Source organism: Schistocerca piceifrons, chromosome 7 (genome assembly GCF_021461385.2).
Source record: "Schistocerca piceifrons isolate TAMUIC-IGC-003096 chromosome 7, iqSchPice1.1, whole genome shotgun sequence".
NCBI classification, from domain to species: Eukaryota; Metazoa; Arthropoda; class Insecta; order Orthoptera; family Acrididae; genus Schistocerca; species Schistocerca piceifrons.
Genome location: NC_060144.1, coordinates 154,018,189 through 154,045,426, shown reverse-complemented (window position 1 = coordinate 154,045,426; position 27,238 = coordinate 154,018,189). Strand labels below are relative to the sequence as shown.

General features: G+C 39.9%; 1 protein-coding gene across 1 annotated transcript in view; it reads right to left on the bottom strand.

The window, feature by feature from the left end:
• Nucleotides 1-2,126: 2,126 nt before the first annotated feature.
• Nucleotides 2,127-27,238, bottom strand: part of LOC124804933 (probable cytochrome P450 6a20) — a 118,026-nt gene continuing 92,914 nt past the window's right edge. Inside the window, exons 8-9 of the mRNA XM_047265311.1 lie at nt 16,379-16,639; nt 2,127-2,401 (exon numbers count right to left, since the gene is read on the bottom strand). Coding sequence (XP_047121267.1) covers nt 2,232-2,401; nt 16,379-16,639 — 431 coding nt within the window. The 3' untranslated portion in view covers nt 2,127-2,231. The remainder of the gene's footprint in view (nt 2,402-16,378; nt 16,640-27,238) is intronic.

The window sequence follows — 27,238 nt, the reverse complement described above, 5'->3', positions numbered from 1 at the left end:
TGTATCACTGTCCATGTTTAACTCCCCTTGTAGTTGTCTCATCAAATACTGTTCATATTTTACTTTGCTCATTTATTTAATGAAAACTTGTACACAGCCACTGCTTTGATTATAATGTTAATGTTAAAATGCAGTACCACCACACTCTCAAACTGTAGGTTCCCTCAAACACCTCAATTTTCCTGCACTTATTAATTTCTGTTTATCTGAATGATATTGCTTAAGTTCCTTATGTATTCTGTATTTATATTGACAACTGTCTCTTCTTTTTAATTTGTTGTGTATCACTCTCCATGTTTCATACCTCTTGATGCAGCCTTTTCTAGTACTAATTTTATCTTATTTTATTAGTTTTGTTTATTAATAGAAACTGTTATGTAGGCATGCTATTCCTATTTTGTGCTAAAGGTTTTCCTGTCAACTCCATTGATATTTATGTACCGTTCAGTTTTTACTATTTCATTGCAAAGATGTTAATTACTGTATGTTTCTACTTCACTCTAGATGTGTAACTTCTCTTCCAGTGTTCTCTGCTAACATTTAACTTCTTTGGTGATAATAATCAGTAAATGTCTGAAGATGGCCTTGTAAGCTCAGAACCGCTTAGCAATGAAGGTAATATTGTAGAACAAAAGCAAACTGTTGCTATGCATTTTCTTAGTATTTGATTTAACTGACATATTACAATGCAATTAGGGACCAGATTAAGCCTTCAGTATTCATATTCCCAATAACATTTGATACAATCAAGAGATTTTAATATGTGATGTATCTAATAATACTTAGCTGTAAAATTTAATTTGATTACTGATGATTTTTTTAGATTCTCGTAAAGAATTTTACATACTGCGCAGTCAGTGTTTCCTGGAGGCCAGTGAAGGTGGGACATACTCTTGCAAACTGCACCTTCTGTGTCTGGTTTAATATAAATACTTGCACATGAAATAAATGGCCAGTTTATTGGTACAATCTACCTGGCACCGTTAGTTGTGGATATTACATGTACCACCTTCCCTAGCAGCATTTTTTTTAATATTCACAATGTTCTATGAATGGCAATACTTTGAATAAGAACATTGTGTTCATGCATGAAGAATTACTGTAGCAATTTTAGTTGCAACCATAAGCTGTGAACCCAGAAGCATTGTTAACTAAAATGAGATGTTACCAGTTGTCAGTGTTGTTTTCATTCATCAGTTTTCAGTTCTATGACTGAATTTATTTTAAGCCTCTATTACATTACAGCAAAGCTGTTGAATAAATAACACAAAGTTTATACTTATCATATAATATGTCCATCAGTTTTAGAATGTAATTGTCATTGGCTAGGATGTACTGTTTCAAAAGGGAATTTTACCCTGAAATTCACATTTTTATTGACATCATTTCAGAAACGACTTACTCAGAAGTACATAAACATTTATATGTGAAGCTGCTTTTTAGAGAGTGCATTCTCATGGCCCGAAATCAGTTTTTTTTTTCAGATACACCTTCCTCTCTCCTTGAGATACAGCCAACCTAACCTTGAGAAATAGACATATCTTTTAGCTGTAGCTTTGATTATGTCAGTTACCTACAATTATGTTTGAAGTATAAATGAATTTAAACAGAAATTCTCGACAGCACAAAAAGAGCTTCACAAATCAAGGGTGAGCCATAGATGAAGATTCTACTACAGCTACAGTATATCCGATAAGAACTATTTATATTAAAAATAATTCATCTGATGATAAAGCCTACTAGTCAATACCTACCATTTATTCACTGGTACCGCTTGTAAGTAATAGTTATGCTGCAGTTCCATTCTCTGACAATACATCTTTTAAAGTCAGTTTTTGTACTACGGTTTGATTCATATAGGACTACTTAATCAATTATATAAAAGTAATTCGTTTCGTTTCTACCACATTAGATAGATATCACCCGGAACTACAAGTAACTGTAGGATAAGTAAAGGCTTTGCTTAAGCACCAATTTTGTAAGTGCATACATAATTTATTGCAGATTTTCACACACGATTTGGCGACCAGTGATGGAGAGCCTTCTTCTTTGAAAGTGCAGAATTTTTTGAAGCCCATAACTCTTTGATTATGATCTCTTAGAAAGTGTTCTTAAGCAGAAAACTCTAACGAAGCAAACCTCTTTATTGATGCATATTTTAACACAAATACAGCCACATGTAAGAGAATATAAAATCTTCCACAATAACTGTCCTTTTTAGTCTTCTTCAGTTATGTAGGGAGAGGCCGGAAAGCAAGCCACAAGCCACCCTTGTTGGCGGTCAGGACAGACTTGGGGTCCATTTCGATAGATGTGGGGGTAAGTGGCGTGCAACATATTTCCAGACTGAGAACTATGGCCGCCACGCCCATCTTCACTTGTGAGAGTGCGAATCGCTGACCTGCAAAAGTTTCATTGCTCGTCATACAACTACAGCGTCCAGTTACACAAACATATAACGAACATCTTACTACATATTACGCAATATGTAATTTCAACAATACCAATTATACTGCTGCAGACTTTTGTGTGACTAAAAGATTAGGTGGTAAAACATCTCGTTCGGAATTAAAATTATGTGACATAATTTGAGACTGCCACATGAAATTACATGGCTTGAAAAGTGCCAGTGAATGGCTGGTGGCTGTACATTTCGTTAACACACACAGTGGTATGGCAAAATACCATTTAAATATTTATAGAACTTATCGACTTCATACCGTAATAGGTAGGTTGGAACTTAAACAGTGGCAACTATTTATTCACAACCGATACAAAGAGTTACATGTTTGCACCTGTTACTGTCCTTCAATGTAGTCACCAGCGATGTGTAGAACCCGTTGCCAGCGATGTGGAAGGCGTAGTATACCATCAGCAGAGCCTGTTCTGTTGATGGTGCGAATGCAGCGGTCTACTGCCTGTCGAATCTCTGGAACAGTTCTGAAGCGAATGCTACGAAGTGGTTCCTTCATGTTCGGAATCAAATCAAAGTCAAAAGGACTTAAATCCGGGGAGTTTGGTGGATGGTACAGTACTTCCCAGTCCCATCCACTGAACAGAGCAGCCACAACTTGCGCTGTATGCGCCCGCGCATTGTCGTGCAAAATGATAGGTGGGTTGCGCAGAAAGTGTCGCCTCTTCTTTCGCAAAGCTGGTCGTTTTTGGAGCATCAACTGCGACCATGCGCATACAGCGCAGGCTGTGTGGCTGCTCTGTTCGGTCGATGGGACTGGGAAGTACTGTACCGTCCACCATACTCCTCGGACTTAAGTCCTTGGGACTTTGATTTTATTGCGAACATGAAGGAACCACTTCGTGGCATTCGCTTCAGAACAGTTCCAGAAATTCAACAGGCAGTAGACCGCTCCATTCGCACCATCAACAGAACAGGCTCTGCTAACGGTATACTACGCCTTCCACATCGCTGGCAACGGGTTCTACACATCGCTGGTGACTACATTGAAGGACAGTAACAGGTGCAAACATGAAACTCTTTTGTATCGTTTGTGAATAAATACTTGTAGTTACCACTATTTAAGTTCCAACCCTCGTAGTTATTTAGCATAACTACTTTCGAATTGCTGGAAGTCTACTGACAATTGGACGATCAGAAAGCTTTCTTTCGAAGCTCGTACAGTCCATAACCGGTATGTCAATAAGGCAAAATCGCATGAGCGTTGAGGCAATCACTCCACAGACGCACCAGATCGAAGACACACCTTTGATAAAGCACCGTTCCCTGCTGCGTGAAGAAGTCCATAACTGCCTGCTGCACATCCTTGCCCGACGGGAATCGTCGACCCGTCAAGGCATTATTTAAGAGACCAAAAGTGCGATAATCCCATGAGGAGAGGTCAGGACTGTAAGAGCACGTACTCAGGTGTCACCCACTTGTCCGTAATGGATGAGGCTGGGCCTCCCAGATCGATCGGTGCCTTAGTTGAATCTCGACCAGCACTCCACCATTTCACAACGGTGGCTTTCGACAGTTATGGTGCTCCACACACATTGTTCAATTTTTCAAGCACGTTGGTACTGTCTGGACGCATGTAGTAATAATGTCACAGTTTGCGTTTCCGCATTTACCGCACGCACGTCAGAAGACGTGAGTACCAACTAATTCTTTACCTACATGTCGGTGCTTATATACCCGCATCGGAGTCGCGCTACGTTGCAAATACGATGAAGCAGCGCGCTCAGAAGGAAACATTTTGATCATCCCGACCGCACCCGTGAAGTCCAGCAAAGGACAGAGAAAGCCTTTACAATTCTGCAAAGACAGCGCCATTCGGCAAGCTGATGTGTCGTGCAGTTCTAGCCACATCAGACAGAAAAATAATTCACATTGGGATACCACTTTCTTTAGATTCACACACTAAAAAAGCATGTGCGCTATTCTGCGGGCATCATTGCTAATAGGCTTTCAACGAAAAGGAAAATTTGAGCGATAAGCCTCACCTCTTCAATTTTAAGGTGATGGACTACCTAGTTACCTACTCATTTCATTCTCCACAGCAGTGGCTCCTCGTAGTTCACAGCGGTTCGCAAACGTGAGCTACCCACATAGTTTTCTCTGATCTAGGGAAATAATGACTCTTTCCCTGAGTAAGCAGCTTTTCTTCTGAAGGTCCCACGATTTTCAAATCAAATGGTTCTAAGCATATGGGACTTATCATCTGAGGTCATCAGTCCCCTAGAACTTAGAACTACTTAAAACTAACTAACCTAAGGACAGCACACACATCCAAGCCCGAGGCAGGATTCGAACCTGCGACCGCAGCAGCAGCGTGGTTCCAGACTGAAGCGCCTAGAACCGCTCTGCCGCAGCGACCGGACCCACGATTTTCCAGGGAGGCGACAACGCATCTCTTTCGGGATTCAGGGAGGTGAGCCTGCCCGAATCGAATCCGCTTCGCTGGTTAGAGGGCTGGTGATCCGATCAGTCTGTACGTAATTTTTAGGAGGTTTTCCACATCCAACTAAGTGAATACTGGGCTGGTAGCCACGTTCGGCCAAAGACACACCCTACGGAAACATTTGGAACTACGTTCTCAGACTTCAACACGAGATTTACTCTAGATGCAGACAGATGACGTACACAGATTCCGCCTGGGGAGGGGGGGGGGGGCGTGGAGAGTAGGAGAATGGTGGCATTGTAAACGGCTTTCAGACAACTGTCACTAACAATGATTCAGTCCATATAACATGGGTATGGACAAAGAAGAAATTAAATATTGATGAACGCAAATTTTAGGTTAATGAATGTCACTTGCTGGGTGCCGGAAAGTGATGTGTTCTTGTTCATCACTTGAAATCTGCAGTGTGAAAGGCACGATTTCACATCTCAGAGTGTAACAACTTATCTCGTGTTTGTCATCACGAAAGGGAAACAGCAGTCGAGAAGTAAGTGAAACAGGGACTGAGTCTATCACCCGTGTTGTCCAGTGTCTATATTGAGGAAGCTGTGATGTAAACGAAAGAGAAATTAGAAAATTTAATTAAAGTTCAGGGAGAATAAAGAAAATGTTGTAAATGTGTTAGCGACGGTATAAGACCGGGAAGGTCAATCGAACTCAATACATACTTTCTTGGGAAGCGGTTATAAAATGAATGTCAAAAAAGTAAAGCAAGTGTGGTGAAATGCATTCGAATTAAATCATTCGACGCTGAGGGGATTAGATTAGGAGACGAGACAGTAAAAGTAGTAACAAGATAACTGAAGGTGCCCAAAGTAGAGATGATATTTGGTAACTTGAATATCAGTTTAACTGTTGAGAAGTCTTTTCTGAATGTATTTGTCTGTATTGTAGCACTGTACTTTGCGGTAACCTACAGCAATAAATAAATACATTTACAGTTATATTATGTTCCGGCCATCAAATATTAATACAATTTAAATCGCTGAATCCGTGTTTCCTGAAAAAAGAAATAAAAGTTTACAATACAGGTTGGGTCACAAGTCAGTTGCACTAGCAATCGTTAAACTTTGTGTTCCCTAGTGTAGTGAACTTGTACCCATAAGTCAGATGACACTAGTCGTTTGAGGTTATGTTGTTTGTTGTTTTCTGAAAAATAATAAATAGAAAGTTAACTACAGAACATTGTGTATTTATTTTGCGAACACGAGGAAACGTGACTATTGTTTGTTTGTTTGTGATTTGATTATGGAACGTTTTCCAACATCCAACCACTATCTCAACAAGGTATCCGCAAATTAAGATTTGAAGAGACCGTGTTGGTGGCATAGCTTCCTCCTTCAGGTAGGCCAAAGTGTGTCACTACAGAAGGGAATCTTAAAGTTGTCACTCAATGTTTTGTGCAGTCTCCGATTAAATGTTAGACAATCAAGGAATATGGAATAGCAGGAGCAAGCCTACGAAGCATTCAGAAGAAGCTGCAGTTGAGACTATATAGAACTACTTCACTGCAAGGCCTAAAGGAAGATGATGTGGACAGGTGTATGGAAGTCTGTGAGCTGTACACAATCCAGCGAGAAGCCTATCCCGAGTCTTAGAAAAGCATTCTTTGGAGGGACAATGCTACTTTTAAGATGAATGACATAACTGTGTATATCGGGATTTTTCGAAGGAGAATCTTTGTCATTTTTGTGCTACTTGTATTTATTCTTCTCGTGTTATCTCATACTTTCCTACGTGGTTGTACCTTTACGGAAATATGTTCCATGTAAATCTGTTTATTGAATAATAAATTATAATGAACAGAAATTTATTGTATTGTCTCCTTTCAGTTTAATCACAATATTACATCTTAATAGCTCGTGTCATTGAATAAGCAGTGACATTTGGAATAAGAATTAACTGGCTTGGCCACGACATGTTCAGTCGCCATTGTGCCCATCTCATTGAAATAACAATTCCTTACACACTCTACATAGAAACTGCTTATTTTATATTGACGAAGTATACAGAAACTGGAGCACATGTAATTTGAAATTTCACGATCATTAAGTTCTAATTAACCAAGCCTATTAATTCAGAACTTCCTATTCAAAGTACTAATTTACAGCATGAGAGAAAGGTATTTTGCCGTAAGAAATCTGTAATTAAACATGTCAATGTAAACTTCTCTGTCACCGATGTAATTCGCGTTTTATGTGATCTGAAACGACAATTCATTAATGAATCAGTCCGGCTTTGGACATTATTTAGTCAAAAAGATTTTTTGTAATTTTTTCTCCGATAGCATATAACAGGCGTTGCATGGCGCATGAGGGCCGCAGCCTCTAGTGGCGTTTGGGTCGCCTCCTGCTGCCTGCCTTCTGGAAAATTGTCACGTGTGTTAGACACCTTCGAAGCACTGATACGATGTTGGCTGCTGACACCACAGGTGTTAAGCCTTGGTACAGCAGGAACAAGATGGAACACACCTTGACTATGTTGTTATTTTGAGAGACTTTGTAAATAAAAACTTTGATGACTGGACTGGCAGAAAAGGTACCACTAAATAACTTCCACGATAACCAGATACCTCACCCTGGATTTTTCAGTCTGGGGCATGTAAGAAAAGAGGCTTACTCCGTCAACATTAGTGATGTTTACCATTACAAGGAACGAAACCAATCAGAAATTTAAAATCTATAGCATAGCAATGGAAGATCTGCGAGAAGTTTTTATATTAGTGTTCAGAAGATGTAATATTTGTTTAAACGGAAACCGAATTGACCATCTTTTGTAGGTCCATTGAACTCTATATGTATTGCTGGTTGATACTAAATTCATATTTCCATTTGTTTAGTATTACTGCACCAAATGCATTTTAACAACTAAATTAGTGGCCCACCCTGTATAACGAATGACGTAGAAGCAACTGACATTTGAGGTTCCGTCACAGGATGCGGGATGTGACACTTGATAAAAACGTGTGCAAGCTCTGCGTGCTCCACACAGCGTGGGCAGGGGGACAGCACAACAGGACGTGACTACGAGTTCACCAGTGTGCAGCAGAGCGAGGCGTTTGCATAATCAGTATCCAGCAGCAGAGGTTTGTGGGAATATGGTTGCTTAGCGTAGTTGGTGTTCATGTGCTTGAGGTGGCTGCGCAAAGAGGATTGATTTCCATCTATTCCCGTACTCTACATCTACATAATTACTCTGAAATTATCGACCAAGTGTGTGGCAGAGAGAACATAGAACCTTTTTTAGACTATATTCCACTCTCAAATAACATGTGGGAAAAATGATGACGATCAAGGAAACATTGCAGCTGGCCATAGAAAAATCTTAGCAAATGGCTACCTAACACAGTCAGTTTGTGGATGTAGCATGAGACGGTTGCACTCAATGAGTGAACGAAGGAAAAAAGAAAGGAAGATTAGGGTTTAAGATCCCATCGACTTCAAGGCCTTAAGATATGGAGCACAAGCTCGGATTGTTTCGAGAATGGGAAGGGAAATCGGCCATGCCCTTTCAAAGGAACCATCTCGGCATTTGCTTGGAGCTATTTATGGAAATCACAGGAAACCTAAATCAGTGTTATTACACGCGAATTTGATTCGTTGTGTTCCAGAATGCGAGTCAAGTGTACTAACCAGTACACAACCTTGCTCAGCTGAATGAACTCAGCTAGAGTTCGCTCATGAGCAACATTATTATGTTTTGTTCAGAGTGGTGAAAAGTTAAAATTACTAACTGCAGAGTGGGAAGTGCTTGTAGCAAAACGCGTGCACGACGGAGATGAAGCTGCATTTATGGATGTCTGTCGAAGCTAAAACTGAATCGACTGGAACGTTTTATGGTTTCGAAGGCACCGCCTTCAAATAAGCTTCCTACTCCAAAAAATAGGGCACTGTTAATGATGTGTAGTGCTGGAGACGTATGGAAGTGGTGAGGTCTTTTGCCAGAAGAGGTTTCACATTTTGGATCAGTTCCAAACGTCGGAAAGTCAGTTGTAAGTAGGCTGTTTAGGTTTTCTTATTGGTAACGCCACGTAGCGCTCTGTGTGAGAATCACTGGCTGTGCTGTGTGCAGTCTGTGTCTAGTTTGCATTGTTGTCTGCCATTGTAGTGTTGGGCAGCGGCAGCTGGATGTGAACAGCGCGTAGCGTTGCGCAGTTGGAGGTGAGCCGCCAGCAGTGATGGATGTGGGGAGAGAGATAGCGGAGTTTTGTAATTTGTCATGAACTGCTATATATATTATGACTATTAAGGTAAATACATTGTTTGTTCTCTATTAAAATCTTTCATTTCCTAACTATGCCTATCAGTAGTTAGTGCCTTCCGTAGTATGAATCTTTTATTTAGCTGGCAGTAGTGGCGCTCACTGTATTGCAGTAGTTCGAGTAACCAAGATTTTTGTGAGGTAAGCGATTTGTGAAACGTATAGTTTAATGTTAGTCAGGGCCATTCATTTGTAGGGTTTTTGAAAGTCAGATTGCGTTGCGCTAAAATAAAAAATATTGTGTGTCAGTTTAAGCACAGTTTTGTATAAATTGTTCAAAGGGGACGTTTCATATGGCGACCCTGCCAGGATACCTCACTGGAATCTTCTGATGATTTTTTTCTTGTAGTTTGTGTAATTAGTGTAGTTATTGTTTATTGTTAGCACGTAATTGTAGAGAGAATCTCCTTTGTAGTTGCAGTCTTTCATTGTTGTACAGTAAAACAGTTGTGGCATGCAGGTAGATTTGCACCAAGTATTTCGCTGCTGCGCTTGCAATTAACGAGATATTATTTTCAGTACTATGTTAATGTGTTCTCTTATTTTTGCTCTTCAAATTGTGCTTTTCTGTGTTATCGTGTGAAATATTGTGACAATAATGGCGTGTGAAAAACGTAATACTAGGCTCCAAAGTAAACTGAGAAATGACAGTGAAGACGAAAGCAGTGTGTTAGCGCCACCGAGTAATGAATTAACTAATGTTCAAAATAGTAATTTGGTAATTGTGCATAGAGAAATGGAGCGGCAGCAAATAATGGTGTAGACACTGAAACAGGTAGTGAACAGGGAAGCATTATCGATCGATCGGTCGGCAACAGCTCGCCTCAGGAATCCGAAATGACAGAACACAATACTGCAAATACTGTAGACTTAGGTTTTGGGTCCTCACCGTTTTCTCAAATGAGTCAAGACACATTTTCTGCTTGTCAAAATGTGAATGTTGCCGGTGAAAATGCACTGCAAAAAAGCATAGAGAAACAGATTCCAGACACTAATACTTTATTATTGCAATTAATGCAGCAAATGGAACAAAATCAGAGACAAATGGGACAAAATCTTCAAAAGTTAGACACAGTGGAGCAAAATCTTAAAAAGTTAGACACAGTGGAACAAAATCTTAAAAAGTTAGACACAATGGAACAAAATCTTCAAAAGTTAGACACCACACTTGAACAAATACGTGAAGATTTAGCTACTGAGTTACATAACATTGAATCGAAATGTCAAAAAGTCTGTAATGACGTAAAAACACAAATTTGTGAGCATTTTCAACCTATTTTTTCGTGGCATGAAAATGCATTACGGAATCACAAAGCAGCCATAAAAGAACTGCAAACCATTGTTCATGAAAATCATGAGACCTTGTGGGCTAAAATTAACTCAGTTGCATCTACCGATTCAGTTACGCAACTTGCAAAAACTCAGGAAAACTTGAAGGACACAGTAGATTCGATTTCAACACAAATGGACACTCTGAAACTTGGTTCAGAAAAACACACTGAGGAAATGTGTTCACTATCGGAGAAAGTAGCCGAACTTTCGGATCAGGTCACTATCTTATCTACAAAGGTAGATGATGATCTGAATGACACAAGACCTGTAGCCTTCACTGACACAGAAGAGTATGAACAAATTAGAAAATTCAAACAAAATCAAATTTAAATCAATACACAGTACAAAAGAGAAATCCGGGAAGTACAAGATCAGTTGACGCAGGTAATACAAGAATTACATATTTCAGAGGACACTCGCGCTCCAGTATGGGAAGAGGGACATAGAAATACGGAACAACCACAAAATAATAACACAGGACACTTCGGAAATTATGAAAGAAATTGGCAAGGCGCATTGGATTTTGAGATGGAACCGCCGACACGACGTAATAATGACCGATATGCTACTCGCCGACACGATGATTTTGACTATAAGCTGTTCATTACTACACGTAAATTCAAAACGTTTAAGAATTCTGCCAACGACATTCATCCACAAGCGTGGCTCCATCAATTCTCTCATTGTTTTCCTCCCAACTGGTCATTGGAGCACAGGTTAGAATTTATGTGTGGCTATTTGGAGAATGAACCAGCTGTAAGAATGCGATCGGTCATTCACGATTGTCACAGTGAAGGAGAATTTTATCATGCTTTCCTCTCAGCATATTGGTCTCAAGCTACACAAGACCGAGTAAAACATAGCATCATGATGATGAAACACTTTGAACAATCTGAATTTTCCAGTCTTGTCAAATATTTTGAAGACATGTTGCATAAGAATCAGTATCTTTCAAACCCATACAGCCCCTCAGAACTCATCCGCATTTGCTTAATCAAATTGCCTGAACATTTACGACATATTATTTTAGCAGGACGTTGCAAAGACGACATTGAAGCTTTTCAGCGACTGTTACAACGCAAATCGTGACCAAAACAGACACCACCCATATGACAACCACTGGCAGAGTAATAATAGTTACAGAGAAAGATCGCATTTCCGTAGTAATGACTATCACAGAGACAATCAGAGAAACAGACAATATGGGAACCAAAACAATTATTATCAAGGGAGGCAGAATAACTTCAGACTCCACAGTTCGGCGCACAGTTACGATTCAGGGAGAAATTCTCCACCACGTGACGGACAAGGAAGAAACTACGGAATCTACCGACATGACGACAGACGATATATTCGTAACGGCAGACCTGAATTGCATCAGAACTGGAGGGATTCAAACAGGGCAGGGCCTTCTCATCAGAGTGAATTTGTAGAAGTTAGGTCTCCTAATCCCAATAACGGCGCGCGCCAACAAAGAGACAGACAATGACTCGCACAGCAGGCAGCCGCGTGCGCCTGCTGGCTCAGGGAAAAATAACATAGACGCTAACCTTGAGAAAAATTCCAGTTTTCTTTACTGACGTATACCACATGATAATTGCGTTAAAGTTGAAACTCTGTGTACTAGGAAGAGCAAAGGATTACACGACATTTCACATGTAAAACCGTTTATTGAAAGATAATCTGCTTTTTAACTTTCTCTTTGCCATATAATTTTTCACTTTACATTGCTAGTATGCTTTGTCAGACTTAGAATCTGTTAACATACAACAATGTTTGAAGTTAAATATCCAGTCTAGAACCTAGGGAACATTTTCAAACAGAAATTACGACTGCATTGTTATAGTGAACAGACGACACAGTGTTGTATTTGTACATTCTTGCTTGTTAGTTGCACGATTACGTAACGACTATTAGGCTTAAATACTTAGAATATTCACCGTACTGCTAATGAGATTTTAATGCAACATTTTGGTTTACTTGAAAATACATTCTGGATTTAAAGTACTTTCTGTGAGATACCAGATGACACAGTGGTTAGTTTATGTGACAGCTACACAATTTTTATCACGACGCTACTAATGAGTAAGAATTTACAATGTTGCTTTTGCGGTGTATCTGTTTTATATCTGCACAATTTTTCTGAATTCTTCTGGAAAGTAAAACATGCTTTAGTAGTAACTTTTGTGGTATAGCTACAAGGAGACAGCCTTTTCTGTAGCACAACAATACGTTACAGCACAGTACTTTCTTCATCACGGTAATAAGCGTAATAACTAAGATATCTATACGCAAAGCATTTCACTTTTGTTTATCATGAGGTAAGTACATTGACTTCTGCAGAACTTAGCTTTTGGAGGACGATAACTACGACACTTCCACAGGGATTATCTTACAGCAAGACGCACTTTTAGCGCTACAGGACACGTATTTGAGTGATCAATTTCGCACTTAAAACATGTATTTTTTAAGATATTTGAAGTACAATGATACAAGGGCTTTCCGTGATATACTTCATTCCATTGCTGTAATCTGTAACACCTAAGGGTATAATTACATTAATCCTCAGGGGGGTACACGCCTACTTTGTGTACCATGTGTTTGGCAAGCACAAGGAGCCCTGGCTAATATGCTATTTGCTTATACAACTTTACACATCGGTACCATATTTCTCTAACACAGTATTACACAGCTATCTGATTATTTGACAGAGAAACAAATATTCTTTTTACTATGTCAGTGACAGATGTTTACACAATTACACAGTTGGATAACTTCACACTTATGAAACTGTATTTTGTCTGTACTTTGTAAACTGTTCATATTTTTTTGGAACCATTGTGATACTATAAGAGCTTTTAATGATGTATTTGGTAAGGGAGCATGATTTTAAAGTACGTTTGAGGTAGATGACACTATTGAAATGAGCAGAGAATTTTTTTTAGGTTTTGAAATTAGAAAGCTACGACGATTTTGAGATTTGACTGAGGTGTTATGATGTTATTTTTACGACGACGATGTGTATTATGCTGCTGAGGTATGTTTATGATCAGTAAGCTGATGCTATATGAGTTATTTGATTATGCTACGAATCTATAATGATGAAATATTGAAGAAGTGTTGACGAATAAGGTAAGGAATAATGAGTAGTGGTTAGGGACTCTGGTTTGTGAAAAAGGTTGTTGGAAACCAAGAATCGTACTTTAAGAGTTATGAAATGTGTGTATATGCGTGAATGTATCACAATGCTGGCGAAAATTTTTTGGACACTGTTATATTCAATAGGATTTTGTTTCTACAGATTTGTAACCCAAATTCTTGACCTGTGAAATATTTTTATATGAGACTGCCACTGTAGCGGAAACTGCTGTCGTAAATCTTTCAGCAAGAAAGGTAAGTGACCTTGGCGTAATGCGTTTTGGGCGCCCAGCTGAGAGGTAGTTGTCTGACAAAAGAAAGCCATTAGGTGGAGAAAAAAAAGAGGCCATTATCCTCGCCATTGACATTCCTTTAGAGAAAGCATCGCAAATACGACACGCTCATTGCTTGGAAAGATACATCTGCACACCTGATTATGACAAGCGTCTTTCTACGAGAGTTGAGAGAATTTCTACTAACTTATGAAATGCCATATGGCTAATGAATGATGTTTCATGCCTTCCTTTGTACATATTTGCTCATTTTCTTTAATATCTAGTTTCTAGCTGCACTGCAGCATTGGTTAAAATAAAATTTAATATATGTACTAATATAGATATTTTATGCCTACAGATCCAGTCAATAAGAAATTTATGATCTACTTCCAAGAAAACGAGGGCACATAAATAGACATTTCCCTTCACAGGAATTGCATAAATAATTTCTTTACGATTTGGTAACTTATCTGGTAGTGTAAGTTCTCGTGATGCATCACTCTAGTGTTAAGATGTGACATAGGTATTAGACATGGCCATTTTTAGTGTAATATTTTTTCTGCTTGAGCTTTGTCATGTTTAGATGCTGCAGTTTGCCAGGCGTAGTGCTACTAAATTTCACTTTGCATTACTCTGTTAAGCCAGTTTACTACTGATTTATTTTTCTTGTTTGCTGCTCATTGCCTTATATTAGTTGTAATTTATGCTGCTTGCTTTGCCTTCTGTATTTTTTATCATTGCTGTTTGTGTTAATTGTTTTGTGCTGCTGCATTGCCTCATTCCTTAGTTTAGCATCTGAGCTCAGTAGATTTAAGTTAGCTTAAGAGGGGGTGGCCTATAAGAGAATGAGTTGCGACGAATTTGAAGAAATGCACTGAGAGGCTATACGAGAAAAGTACAGAAAGCAGGTATAGATAGGACTTTTGGAAATAATGAAGAACGAAGGGAGATCTCTGAGAAGTAAAGAAAGTTTTGTTTGCAAAATACTGCAGTAAAACAAACCCTGTCCTTTCCTTGTATTATTCCGCTATATGTTTGTGTACCGTTGGGTATTTATGTTTTTCCTGTATTTATATGTTTATCTGATAAGACTTATATTGTAGAATTTTTCTAATACTAAGCTACATTCACTATGATGAGGAATACTGTTATCCTCAAATATAATTGGCATTAATAAGACTCTCTAAAACTTGAAGAATTTTTAACGGTTACCGAAATTTTGAGTTAATTATCAACTTCTCTCAAAACGACTGCGGACAAAATCCATCTCTAGAGTTCACTTTCTCTGTTTTTTAGGAATTTTTATAATTTCTCTTTTATTTTTACATTTTTCTTAATGAGTTAAATCACAAATTACAATTAAAGGAAGTCAAAATAAAACACAAAGCAGAAAAATGAAAACACCGGTGAGCTATTCACTACCAAAGGGTCCTAAATCCATAATTATATTACTATTATTATTAATTATTCTTTGTATATTTCTTTATTTGAGGCATATGGTGGGCACAAACGCGAGCGATCCAACAAATAGTGATGCTGTTGTTTTAGAAATAGAAAGAAAATGGAGACTAACTTCATGTAAAAACCCATTTTTTAATATTGTTGCTTTCGGTTATCTTCTGAAGTTTAACATTTTCAGTTTTTTGAACATGAACTGAAAGTCCCAATTGAAATCAGAGTGAAAGCTTAAACGGCATTTGAGGGAAACACCTGTAGCAATTATTGGAATTTGTAATGTCTAATAGAATCAGTTGCCTAAGAACGAGAGATCACAAAAATTCATTTTTCCTGCTGTGTCCTTCAGAAGACAGGAACGCAGCTGTACACAAAAGAGCGCCCAACTGCCAAGACCTCAGGCAGCACTGTGTTAAAGTTAGCGCCAACAGAGGGCTCCACACGGCAAGCACTATAGACACAAATAACTCCGAAGTGATCATCAATCCGCCTAACGCTGATATAAAAAGACGCTCTACTCCATTCAGCAGTCAGCATCCGCACAGCATCAACAGTACTTCAAGCCAGCATCAGAAACGTGTCTACAGTCGCCCCAAAGAAGAGCCAAGTGGAGATTCTACAAGTCATTGTAGTTATCGTTCATTGGACTCGGGACTTGACCAGAGTTGAAGACTGATCCATGCAAATGAACTTTAAACTATCTCCAGACTAGAGTTAGTACTGTAGATTGTTACCAATCAATATTGCCAACATTTTTGTCGTTGCTATTGTCTAACTCTATCTGGCTCTGCGACAAGACTACACAGTTGCTGCATGCAAGCAAGCTACCTACTTTTGGTGGTTGTGGGTTCTCTCCATGTCCCATATTTATGTCTAACGTGAAGAGTACTGGGTGAATATAATAACGTCACTATAACCATATCATAAGCAGCATATATCATGACAAATGACGACACACTGAACTTACATTTTAAAAACACAGCACTTAGTCTAGAAACTCACCCAAACAGGAGCGTGGCCCCATTCCAAAAGGTGTGAAAGCTATCGTGGATAGTCGATCCTTGTTGTCTGAAGAGAAACGTTCAGGATCGAAGACGTCCGGCTCTGGGAAGTAGCGAGGGTCGCGGTGCAGGCCCAAGATGGATATGACCACAGTGGAGCCTGACTGCAACGTCACGGAGCGGCCGGCAGGGGTCGTCAAGGGGTAGGCCGCCGTGCACGTCTTCTTCAGGTCGAATCCAGGTGGGATCAGCCGCAGGGTCTCTGCACATGGCAGGTGCAGGTTTGAACGTGACGCCACAATCAAACATAGAGGCTTGACTTTACAGGAGGTATTTGAGACTGGACACAGTGGCTGTGTCAGACGGACAGCGGGAAGAAACTATGTCTGAGGGAACTTAAAGTTTTGGACAATGCTGAGCAACACTGCCAACATAGACAACCATCTGCGAGGTCAATGTGTAGAAACATGGGACTAGTTGCAACGGATCAGTTTCGTAGACCTGAGGTGGGCGCTACAAACTTTTAAACAGTGTCTGAACACTGCAACATAGAAAACTGTAACACAATGTGTACTGCACTGAACTCCGCTGTGGCATCTAGATCTGTGCATCTTGCTTAGGCGATGGTCAACAGCATGTACAATTTTTAGAAAATGCGTAATATTGAGCTGTCTTCAATAATGTTATATTATTTTGCTCCTGGTTTCGGTACTGAATCATCATCAACGGCATCTGTGATGATTTGCTGACGTTGATGATGTTTCAGAACCGAAACCGGTAGAAAAATAAAATAACATTTTTGCAGACAGCACAGCGTTATGCATTTTCTAAAAAAAGTCTAGATCTGTCTTAAGGGAACCAAAACTTGGTAGACGACGAAGCTCTTTTTTCCATTTGGTGTTGTATCACTCCCTCACCCCACGTTGCGATGTGACTGTTTAAAACATATTTGTAAATTCAAAAACACTAATGTAGCAACATTAATTTCTGTGGAAATGTATCTCGAAGGATAAATATTTGCCAGATACAATAATTTTAATATTTTGTTTTAGATGAACATAACATATATTCGTAGTTTCTCCTCGTGTAGTTCACAAATAATACCCATAAAATGTGATTCTTATAGCTTTTTATATAAAATATGTACATATAGACGACAAATATATAATAAGAAACAAAACATTGTTTAATGTTGGTTTCTGTTTGTAATTAACTGAAAGTAGAATTGAAAAATATGTCTACAGAAAGAGAGAAGAAACTTATAAATTGCAAAAATTAGTTCTCTAACAAAAATATCTGGACGATTTTTTTACTTAGGTGTTCATATTGACAAGGCTCATTGTAAAGTAAGCCTCCCTTCTGATTTGTAAGCCAGAGTACAGTAAAGAGTAAGTGATTCACCAGAAGGTAAAAAAATTAAATAAAATAAAAGGGTAAAAATATTGTCACGACGTGAGGAATAAATCTACTTTATTACACTCACTCCGCTCGCATATCAATTTTGATCGAACTTAAACTTATCTGTTAAAGAAAGACACTGGTATAGGAACTTGTCGAGATATGGGAAGCCCTTTCTCAGTGTGAAGATTAAAAGCTGGTAAGAGAGATGTTTGGTAGACACAGGGAGCCAGAATTCTCGGATCTTAGCAGTGATGAAATAAAACACAATGAAAACTATAACTGAATGCCTGTAATAGCGGCAAAAACAAAATGAGCCACTGGAAAACTCAGAAAATTAAAGAGCAAGTATGATTAACGTTTCAAATCGAAGGTGTAATATATAGTCACAGTTGTCTTGTAATTCTTAATTTAACTGAACGGTTACATAAAGCGAATTCACTTGAAGACTGGAAATAACAAATTTTCTATGATGCAGATTGAGAGGTTCATACGTCATACACAAAATTTTTGAAAGAATAACAACGTTAAAGTTTATGGGTAAATTAACAGATTAATCTTTGAAGAGGATGGAGATTACATTGCAGAGGACGGTGAAGAACTGAATAGTGAAGAAGAAGATCTTATGAAGTTTATAAAAAAGAAAGGGTCAGAAATAGGGGTGAGGCTAAGTGATGCCTACGTAAATAGTTTAACAACCTTGTTGCGGCATTATGTAGATGTATTTAGTGGTGTTTGAGGATACTCAAATTTTTTCAATGTGTTAATTTTATATAAAATACTACTAGAAAAAAAAGTGCAATAGCCTCAAAAGTTGCCATTTTATTGACAAGTGATGCGACAGATAGTTCATCATTGTAGTAGTGCAAGTTAGATAATTCAGACCAAATGAAACATACATGTTACAGTAAAGAGTGCTCAAACAGTCGCATCAGTACACAGCGCACCCCTCACCTGGTGACGATGCAAGCGTGTATTCTCGCATGCAAATGATCGTACAGGTGCCGAATGGCATCCTGCGAGAGATTTTCGCAAACACCTTGAACCTTTTGTTGCAACTCGTCAGTCTTTCTTGTAGGCTCTGGAGGACGAGTGAGTTTCCCTTTCTCTACATCACATATGTGTTCAATTGACGAGACAGCTGGTGATCTTGTTAATAGGGAGGTAGTTGTAGACAGTGCAGGGCATAGTGCGTCCATTTTCTGGAAGAAAAATTGCATCATCTTTCTGTCGAAGTAATGGCAGCAGCACGAGGATAATACCGAGTGCAATGTAGTGGCCACTGGTTACTTTAGCTTGCGGAAACATCATATGTGACCATGAAGTCTTGGGTTCGGTTGTGTGTCGTGGGCAAATGCACTCCCAAATAGGCCATTCCTACATGTGTATGGCCATCACTAAAGTACAAAAAGAACCTCTGTCATCACTGAAGAGAAAAGAGTGCCATTCCATTCTCCGTCGACTCTTTCACATCATCAGAGTAGCGGTGCTTGACATTGTCATAGTGTTAGCCTGGTTAGGTTAGGTTAGTGTTGTTTTAACGTCCCGTCGACAACGAGGTCATTAGAGACGGAGCGCAAGCTCGGGTTAGGGAAGGATGGGGAAGGAAATCGGCCGTGCCCTTTCAAAGGAACCATCCCGGCATTTGCCTGAAACGATTTAGGGAAATCACGCAAAACCTAAATCAGGATGGCTGGAGACGGGATTGAACCGTCGTCCTCCCGAATGCGAGTCCAATGTGCTAACCACTGCGCCACCTCGCTCGGTGTTAGCCTGGTCACAGGTACATATGATCTTCGTCCTACTACAATCATAGGGTTTCCAATAGTCCTTAATGACACATCACATAGAACGTGTGCCCAGATTTCTTCGCTGGATGATATTCGGTCTGCCACTACTGCTCTCAGAATACATCGATCTTGACTACACGGATGTCTAGAACCTGGTCTTTGGGTGTGGGAATGTTCCACAGATCACTGCAGAGAGCAGTGACACACAACCTATACATTTTACCCAATTGTGCACCAACCAGTCGACACGTTCGTCCAACTTCTCTCACGTTTGTAATGCGACTCCGTTCAAATGATTGAACTTTTTCAATAGCAGTATATACTCACTGACGGGGCATGATTGCACCCTAAAATGAGTGTTGCAAGCACTGTTACCAGTAAATTCAGCACAGTTACTGCTTGCAGAGTAAAAACAGAGGGCGGACAGACAGGCCTCTAGAACGCCATCTGATCGCTGATGACTGTGACAGGTGGATCACTAACACTAGAACCTCTCAGTATGCACATATTGTATTTTGGTGTCATTGAACTCATTCCTCCGGCAGTGTATTGTTCAAACTGCAGAAAGCCTGTTGCTGGATAAGACACTCGAAAAAGGGAAAGAACTGGGATAATTGAAAGAAGTAGAAGTGAGATAACACTTCTTTAGTAATTGTCGCAAAATGTGGTGTCAGTATCAAATTACTCATACATACAGACGTATGAATACACACGTATGTTTAATGATGAATATAGATGAGTTATTACATGAGTTTACGTGAATTACATTGATATCAAGCCTATAACAATTACTTTTCATCAACTACCTGGTTCCTGAATCAAGGAAATATGTATTTTCTGTATTATAGTAAATGTTGTCAATACATCTACATCTACATCTACATTTATATTCCTCAAGCCACCCAACGGTGTGTGCCGGAGGGCACTTTACGTGCCACTGTCATTACCTCCCTTTTCTGTTCCAATCGCGTATGGTTTGCGGGAAGAACGACTGCCGGAAAGCCTCCTTGCGCGCTCGAATCTCTCTAATTTTACATTCGTGATCTCCTCGGGAGGTATAAGTAGGGGGAAGCAACATATTCGATACCTCATCCAGAAACGCACCTTCTCGAAACCTGGACAGCAAGCTACACTGCAATGCAGAGCGCCTCTCTTGCAGAGTCTGCCACTTGAGCGTGCTAAACATCTCCGTAACGCTATCACGCTTACCAAATAACCCTGTGACGAAACGCGCCGCTCTTCTTTGGATCTACTCTATCTCCTCAGTCAACCCGATCTGGTAAGGATCCCACACTGATGGGCAATACTCAAGTATAGGTCGAACGAGTGTTTTGTAAGCCACCTCCTTTGTTGATGGACTATATTTTCTAAGGACTGTCCCAATGAATCTCAACCTGGTACCCTCCTTACCAACAGTTAATTTTATATGATCATTCCACTTCAAATCGTTCCGCACGCATACTCCCAGATATTTTACAGAAGTAACTGCTACCAGTGTTTGTTCCACTATCATATAATCACACAATAAATGATCCTTCTTTCTATGTATTCCTAATACATTACATTTTTCTATGTTAAGGGTCAGTTGCCACTCCCTGCATCAAGTGCCTATCCGCTGCAGATCTTCCTGCATTTCGCTACAATTTTCTAATGCTGTAACTTCTCTGTATACTACAGCATCATCCGCGAAAAGCCGCATGGAACTTCCGACACAATCTGCTAGGTCATTTATATATATTGTGAAAAGCAATGGTCCCATAACACTCCCCTGTGACACGCAAGAGGTTACTTTAACGTCTGTAGACGTCTCTCCATTGAGAACAACATGCTGTGTTCTGTTTGCTAAAAACTCTTCAATCCAGCCACACAGCTGGTCTGATATTCTGTAGGCTCTTACTTTGTTTATAAGGCGACAGTGCGGAACTGTATCGAACGCCTTCCGGAAGTGAAGGAAAATAGCATCTACCTGGGAGCCTGTATCTAATATTTTCTGGGTCTCATGAACAAATAAAGCGAGTTGGCTCTCACACGATCGCTGTTTCCGGAATCCATGTTGATTCCTACAGAGTAGATTCTGGGTTTCTAGAAACGACATGATACGCGAGCAAAAAACATGTTCTAAAATTCTACAACAGATCGACGTCAGAGATACAGGTCTATAGTTTCGCACATCTGTTCGACGACCCTTCATGAAGACTGGGACTATCTGTGCTCTTTTCCAATCATTTGGAACCTTCCGTTCCTCTAGAGACTTGCGGTACACGGCTGTTAGAAGGGGGGCAAGTTCCTTCGCGTGCTCTGAGTAGAATCGAATTGAAACTTCCTGGCAGATTAAAACTGTGTGCCCGACCGAGACTCGAACTCGGGACCTTCGCCTTTCGCGGACAAGTACTCTACCAACTGAGCTACCCAAGCACGACTCACGCCCGGTACTCACAGCTGTACTTCTGCCAGTATCTCGTCTCCTACCCTCCAAACTTTACAGAAGCTCTCCTGCGAACCTTGCAAAACTAGCACTCCTGAAAGAAAGGATACTGGGGAGACATGGCTTAGCCACATTCTAGAATCGAATTGGTATCCCGTCAGGTCCAGTGGCCTTTCCTCTGTTGAGTGATTCCAGTTGCTTTTCTATTCCTTGGACACTTATTTCACTGGGTGTTGTGTGATGTCCTTAGGTTAGTTAGGTTTAAGTAGTTCTAAGTTCTAGGGGACTGATGACCATAGATGTTAAGTCCCATAGTGCTCAGAGCCATTTGAACCATTTGAACACTTATTTCGATGTCAGCCACTTTTTCGTTTGTGCGAGGATTTAGAGAAGGAACTGCAGTGCGGTCTTCCTCTGTGAAACAGCTTTGGCAAAAGGTGTTTAGTATTTCAGCTTTACGCGTGTCATCCTCTGTTTCAATGCCATCATCATCGCGGAGTGTCTGGATTTGCTGTTTCGAGCCACTTACTGATTTAACATAAGACCAGAACTTCATAGGATTTTCTGTCAAGTCGGTACATGGAATTATACTTTCGAATTCACTGAACGCTTCACGCATAGCCCTCCTTACGCTAACTTTGGCATCGTTTAGATTCTGTTTGTCTGAGAGGTTTTGGCTGCGTTTAAACTTGCAGTGAAGCTCTCTCTGCTTTCGCAGTAGTTTCCTAACTTTGCTGTTGAACCACGGTGGGTTTTTCCCGTCCCTCAGTTGTACTCGGCACGTACCTGTCTAAAACGCATTTTACGATTGCCTTCAACTTTTTCCATAAACACTCAACATTGTCAGTGTCGGAACAGAAATTTTCGTTTTGATCTGTTAGGTAGTCTGAAATCTGCCTTCTATTACTTTTGCTAAACAGATAAACCTTCCTTCCTTTTTTATATTCCTATTTACTTCCATATTCAGGAATGCTGCAACGGCCTTATGATCACTAATTCCCTGTTCTGCGCTTACAGAGTCGGAAAGTTCGGGTCTGCTTGCTATCAGTAGGTCCAAGATGTAATCTTCACGAGTAGGTTCTCTGTTTAGTTTCTCGAGGTAATTTTCGGACAGTGCACTCGATGCTCTGTCCCTACCATCCGTCCTAACATCTGAGTGTCCCGGTCTATATCTGGTAAATTGAAATCTCCACCTAAGACTGTAACATGCTGAGAAAATTTATGTGAAATGTATTCCAGATTTTCTCTCAGTTGTTCTGCCACTAATGCTGCTGAGTCGGGAGGTCGGTAAAAGGAGCCAATTATTAACCTAGCTCGGTTGTTGAGTGTAACCTCCACCCATAATAATTCACAGGAACTATCCACTTCTACTTCACTACAGGATAAACTACTACTAACAGCGACAAACACGCCACCACCGGTTGCATGCAGTCTATCCTTTCTAAACACAGTCTGTGTCTTTGTAAAAATTTCGGCAGAATTTACCTCTGGCTTCAGTCAGCTTTCCGTACTTATAACGATTTCAGCTTCGGTGCTTTCTATCAGCCCTTGAAGTTCCGGTACTTTATCAATGCCGCTTCGACAGTTTACAATTACAATACCGATTGCTGCTTGGTCCCCGCATGTCCTGACTTTGCCCCGTACCCTTTGAGGCTGTTGCCCTTTCTGTACTTGCCCGAGGCCATCTAACCTAAAAAACCGCCCAGTCCACGCCACACAACCCCTGCTACCCGTGTAGCCGCCTGTTGCGTGTAGTGGACCCCTGACCTATCCAGCGGAACCCGAAACCTCACTACCCTATGGCGCAAGTGTGTTTCCCTTTGGCTTAAGTGTGTCAGTATCAGAATTTGTCAATTTCTTATACTGTGTATTTGGACAATAACCGAAATCAAAGTTAACTATTTATTTAGCTCACATAAAGTATCTAATGAGTATTGCGAGGAGCATTATTCTTTCAGGAGAAAGATTTGTGTTAAGTTAAGAAACGGAAGAGTGGTTTTAAAACTAGAGAAAAGTAAATCTGCCTTGAGTGAGTAAAAATTTTTAGATCTGCACTTCACCAAGACTAGTGTAATTTCTGATACAGATAAAAATAGAAGCAGTTAATGAATTTTTAGAACTTTCGGAGAGAAAACAATTACAATACCTTTCATTAGTCGATTTTATAGAAAACATGTAAGTGGATAGTGTATGAATGAACTAATTTATACTATCTTTTGTAGAAATATGATACATGGATGTAGGATCCAAAATTTTAAGCGACTTTTGAATCCATAAAGCCAGCTTTGTATAACGGACGTTATGTAGACCTTACCTAACATTGTCACCTTTCGTATCTTGCGACTTTAGCTATTATGGTTTGGAAGGTTATTAAATTTAAGGAAAAGTCATAAATGATGAAAGTAGCAGCAATCTATTCCTTTTTCTAGTAACTCTTAAAGCATGGAAGGTATATTCGGTAACAGAGAGTGTTCCTTTCTGTACACTGGGCCTTCATTATGTTTAAAAGCTATTTAGTACGACATGAAACTATAGTTTATTCTGATCAAAACACATTGAGTTATTTGCAAGGACGTCGATTGGATCACCGACGCTTATTCATGTGGATCACCTTTCTTTCAACAACTTGATTATGAAATGAATTTGTAAAAACTTTGGAAAGTGTAGTTGCTGATGCAGTCACAATTGCCAATGGGGGAGACTGAAACACAGATAAAATTCTTGATAAAATCGTAGCTTACACTCATAAAAGTTATGTTCGTTATGGCGTGTAAAACTGTTTGTACAAATTTAAATAAAATTTGTAGGTTTACAGTACGACAAAGAGGTAACGAAGCAAATGTCGAAGGGAAAGATAAGTAATAGGAGTTGCCAGCATTATTATATAAAACAGAATTCCCCAAAAAAACCATTGACCTAGTTATCACTGACGTTTATGGTCCACTTTAAAGTTCGAAACGAAGATACAACGCTATATTTCACGTAGTGGATTTATTCACAAAGAATGCCATATTGTATGCAATTAAGAAATGAAACTTATATTAAAAATAGAAAAATTATTTTGTTCACGTGGAAAGCTATTGTATCAAAATAGTGGATCGCTTACGTGTCAAAAACGTAGAACCCATTGATTGAAACAGAACATGAAAAGACGCATTTAAATTTCACCATCCACATAGTAATACGGCAGAAAAATAGATGACACAACTAGATGGACTTGTAGAATATATTGTACTCAAAAACACCCTACTCGGATTTATTATGTTATCGATTCAAAGATAATAAGGATAGTTTACACTACATCCCCACAGGAATTTCGCCATATCCAAACATTTTTGACAAAATGTCTATAAATATTGTCACTGAGATCATTCAAAATGCACTGTGTTCACCTACTTTTGCACAAGAGAGAGAGAATTCGTAGTCAAAGGAGTGTGAAGAAGCAGAGGGAGACTAGGACAAGGAGACCTGATGCTAGTGTAAAAGTGAGCCAGTTTAAAGATGGAAACCTGGTATTAGAGAATACACAAGAGAAATCAGTGATCATGGTTTACTGTCTGTTATCATTACATAAAATACCAAGTGGAAATTACTTTTTCAGACCGTCGTCGGGTGTTTCCAGGTGACGTTTTATCTGATTGTGCCAGACAAGAGTCATTTTTAAAAACAGGAAAAAAAGTTATCACTCTACATGGAAACTTACGTGACACTGAGAAGCAACCACCTGAGTGCGAGGTCGAAAAGGCCAAAGACTTTTATGGCATTCGACGCTCCACGTATTGTCTACTACGCAACCACAATATTAGCTGCTAATGACAACTGGGAGTGGCGCTGGAGGCAGCTAACGGTGAGTGCATCACGAGGCTAAGGGGCTTAGTTGAACTGCTTAGTCGACGATTAACTCACAACAGTGCTTGTAGTGGTATTGATACAAAGCAGAGTAATGACAACGGTAGACAAAGCAAATATTGCATTACATCTACATCAACAGTTGCCGAAGTTGACATTTCGTCAGAAAGGGATTTCGCAGAGTGAGAAAGAAGTGGCGGTTGAAATATTGATGTTCCTAGAAGATGATCCAGTTACATGTATGGTGTCGTACACGCTCGACTGTGCGGAGAGTGTACATGAGGTTTACAGTGATGACGATACGTGCTTAACAGGTGAAAGTGATGAAACTTCCCGACAGATTGAAACTGTGTGCCAGACCGAGACTCGAAGTCGGGATCTTTGCCTATAGTGGGCAACTGCTCTACCAACTGAGCTACCCAAGCACGACTCACGACCCGTCTTCACAGCTTCAATTCTGCCAGTTTGGAAGGTAGGAGACGAGGTACAGGCTTGGGTAGCTCAGTTGGCAGAGCAGTTGTCCGCGAAAGGCGAAGGTCCCGAGTTCGAGTCTCGATCCAGCACAGTTTTAATCTGTCAGGAAGTTTCATATCAGCGCACACTCCGCTGCAGAGTGAAAATCTCATTCTGGAAACATCCCCCAGGCTGTGGCTAGGCCATGTCTCCGCAACATCCTTTCTCCCAAGAGTGCAAGGTTCGCAGAAGAGCTTCAATTCTGCCAGTTTGGAAGGTAGGAGACGAGGTACAGGCAGAATTGAAGCTGTGAAGAGGGTTCGTGAGTCGTGCTTGCGTAGCTCAGTTGGTAGAGCTGTTGCCCGCGAAAGGCAAAGGTCCCGAGTTCGAGTTCTTGTCCGGCACACTATTTTAATCTGTCAGGAAGTTTCGTATATCGCACACTCCGCTGCAGAATGAAAATCTCATTCAGGTGAAAGTGATACTGACACAGGTATCGAGCCCAATAGTTCACCCACAATGTCACACAAGGAGCCTCAAATCCCGTCTCCAGTGAAACGTGGTAAAGGACAATTGTTGTCAAAGGAGCAGATACTAAAAGTAATTACGTACGTGGAAGATCGTCCGCAACATAGTAAAACAAACAATTACGAACAGATGTCGAATAAGATCGCAGCAGTATAACCGTGTAATGCATAGGAAAAACTACTTATATTCAGGACAGGACAAGGCGCACTTGTTACAAGAACTGATTTTTGCGCATTTAGAGGATGCTCGATAGAATTTACAGGATGTGCATGATAGTAATTTACTACGTTAAGCACATCAAAATGTGCGCGACATAAAGTGAGTTTAAGGGACATAGTGGATGGTTGCATAACTTCAGACAGTGCTACAGAATTGAAAGACGTAAGATAAAGAAATTTCAAACAAATGGTCATGTTGA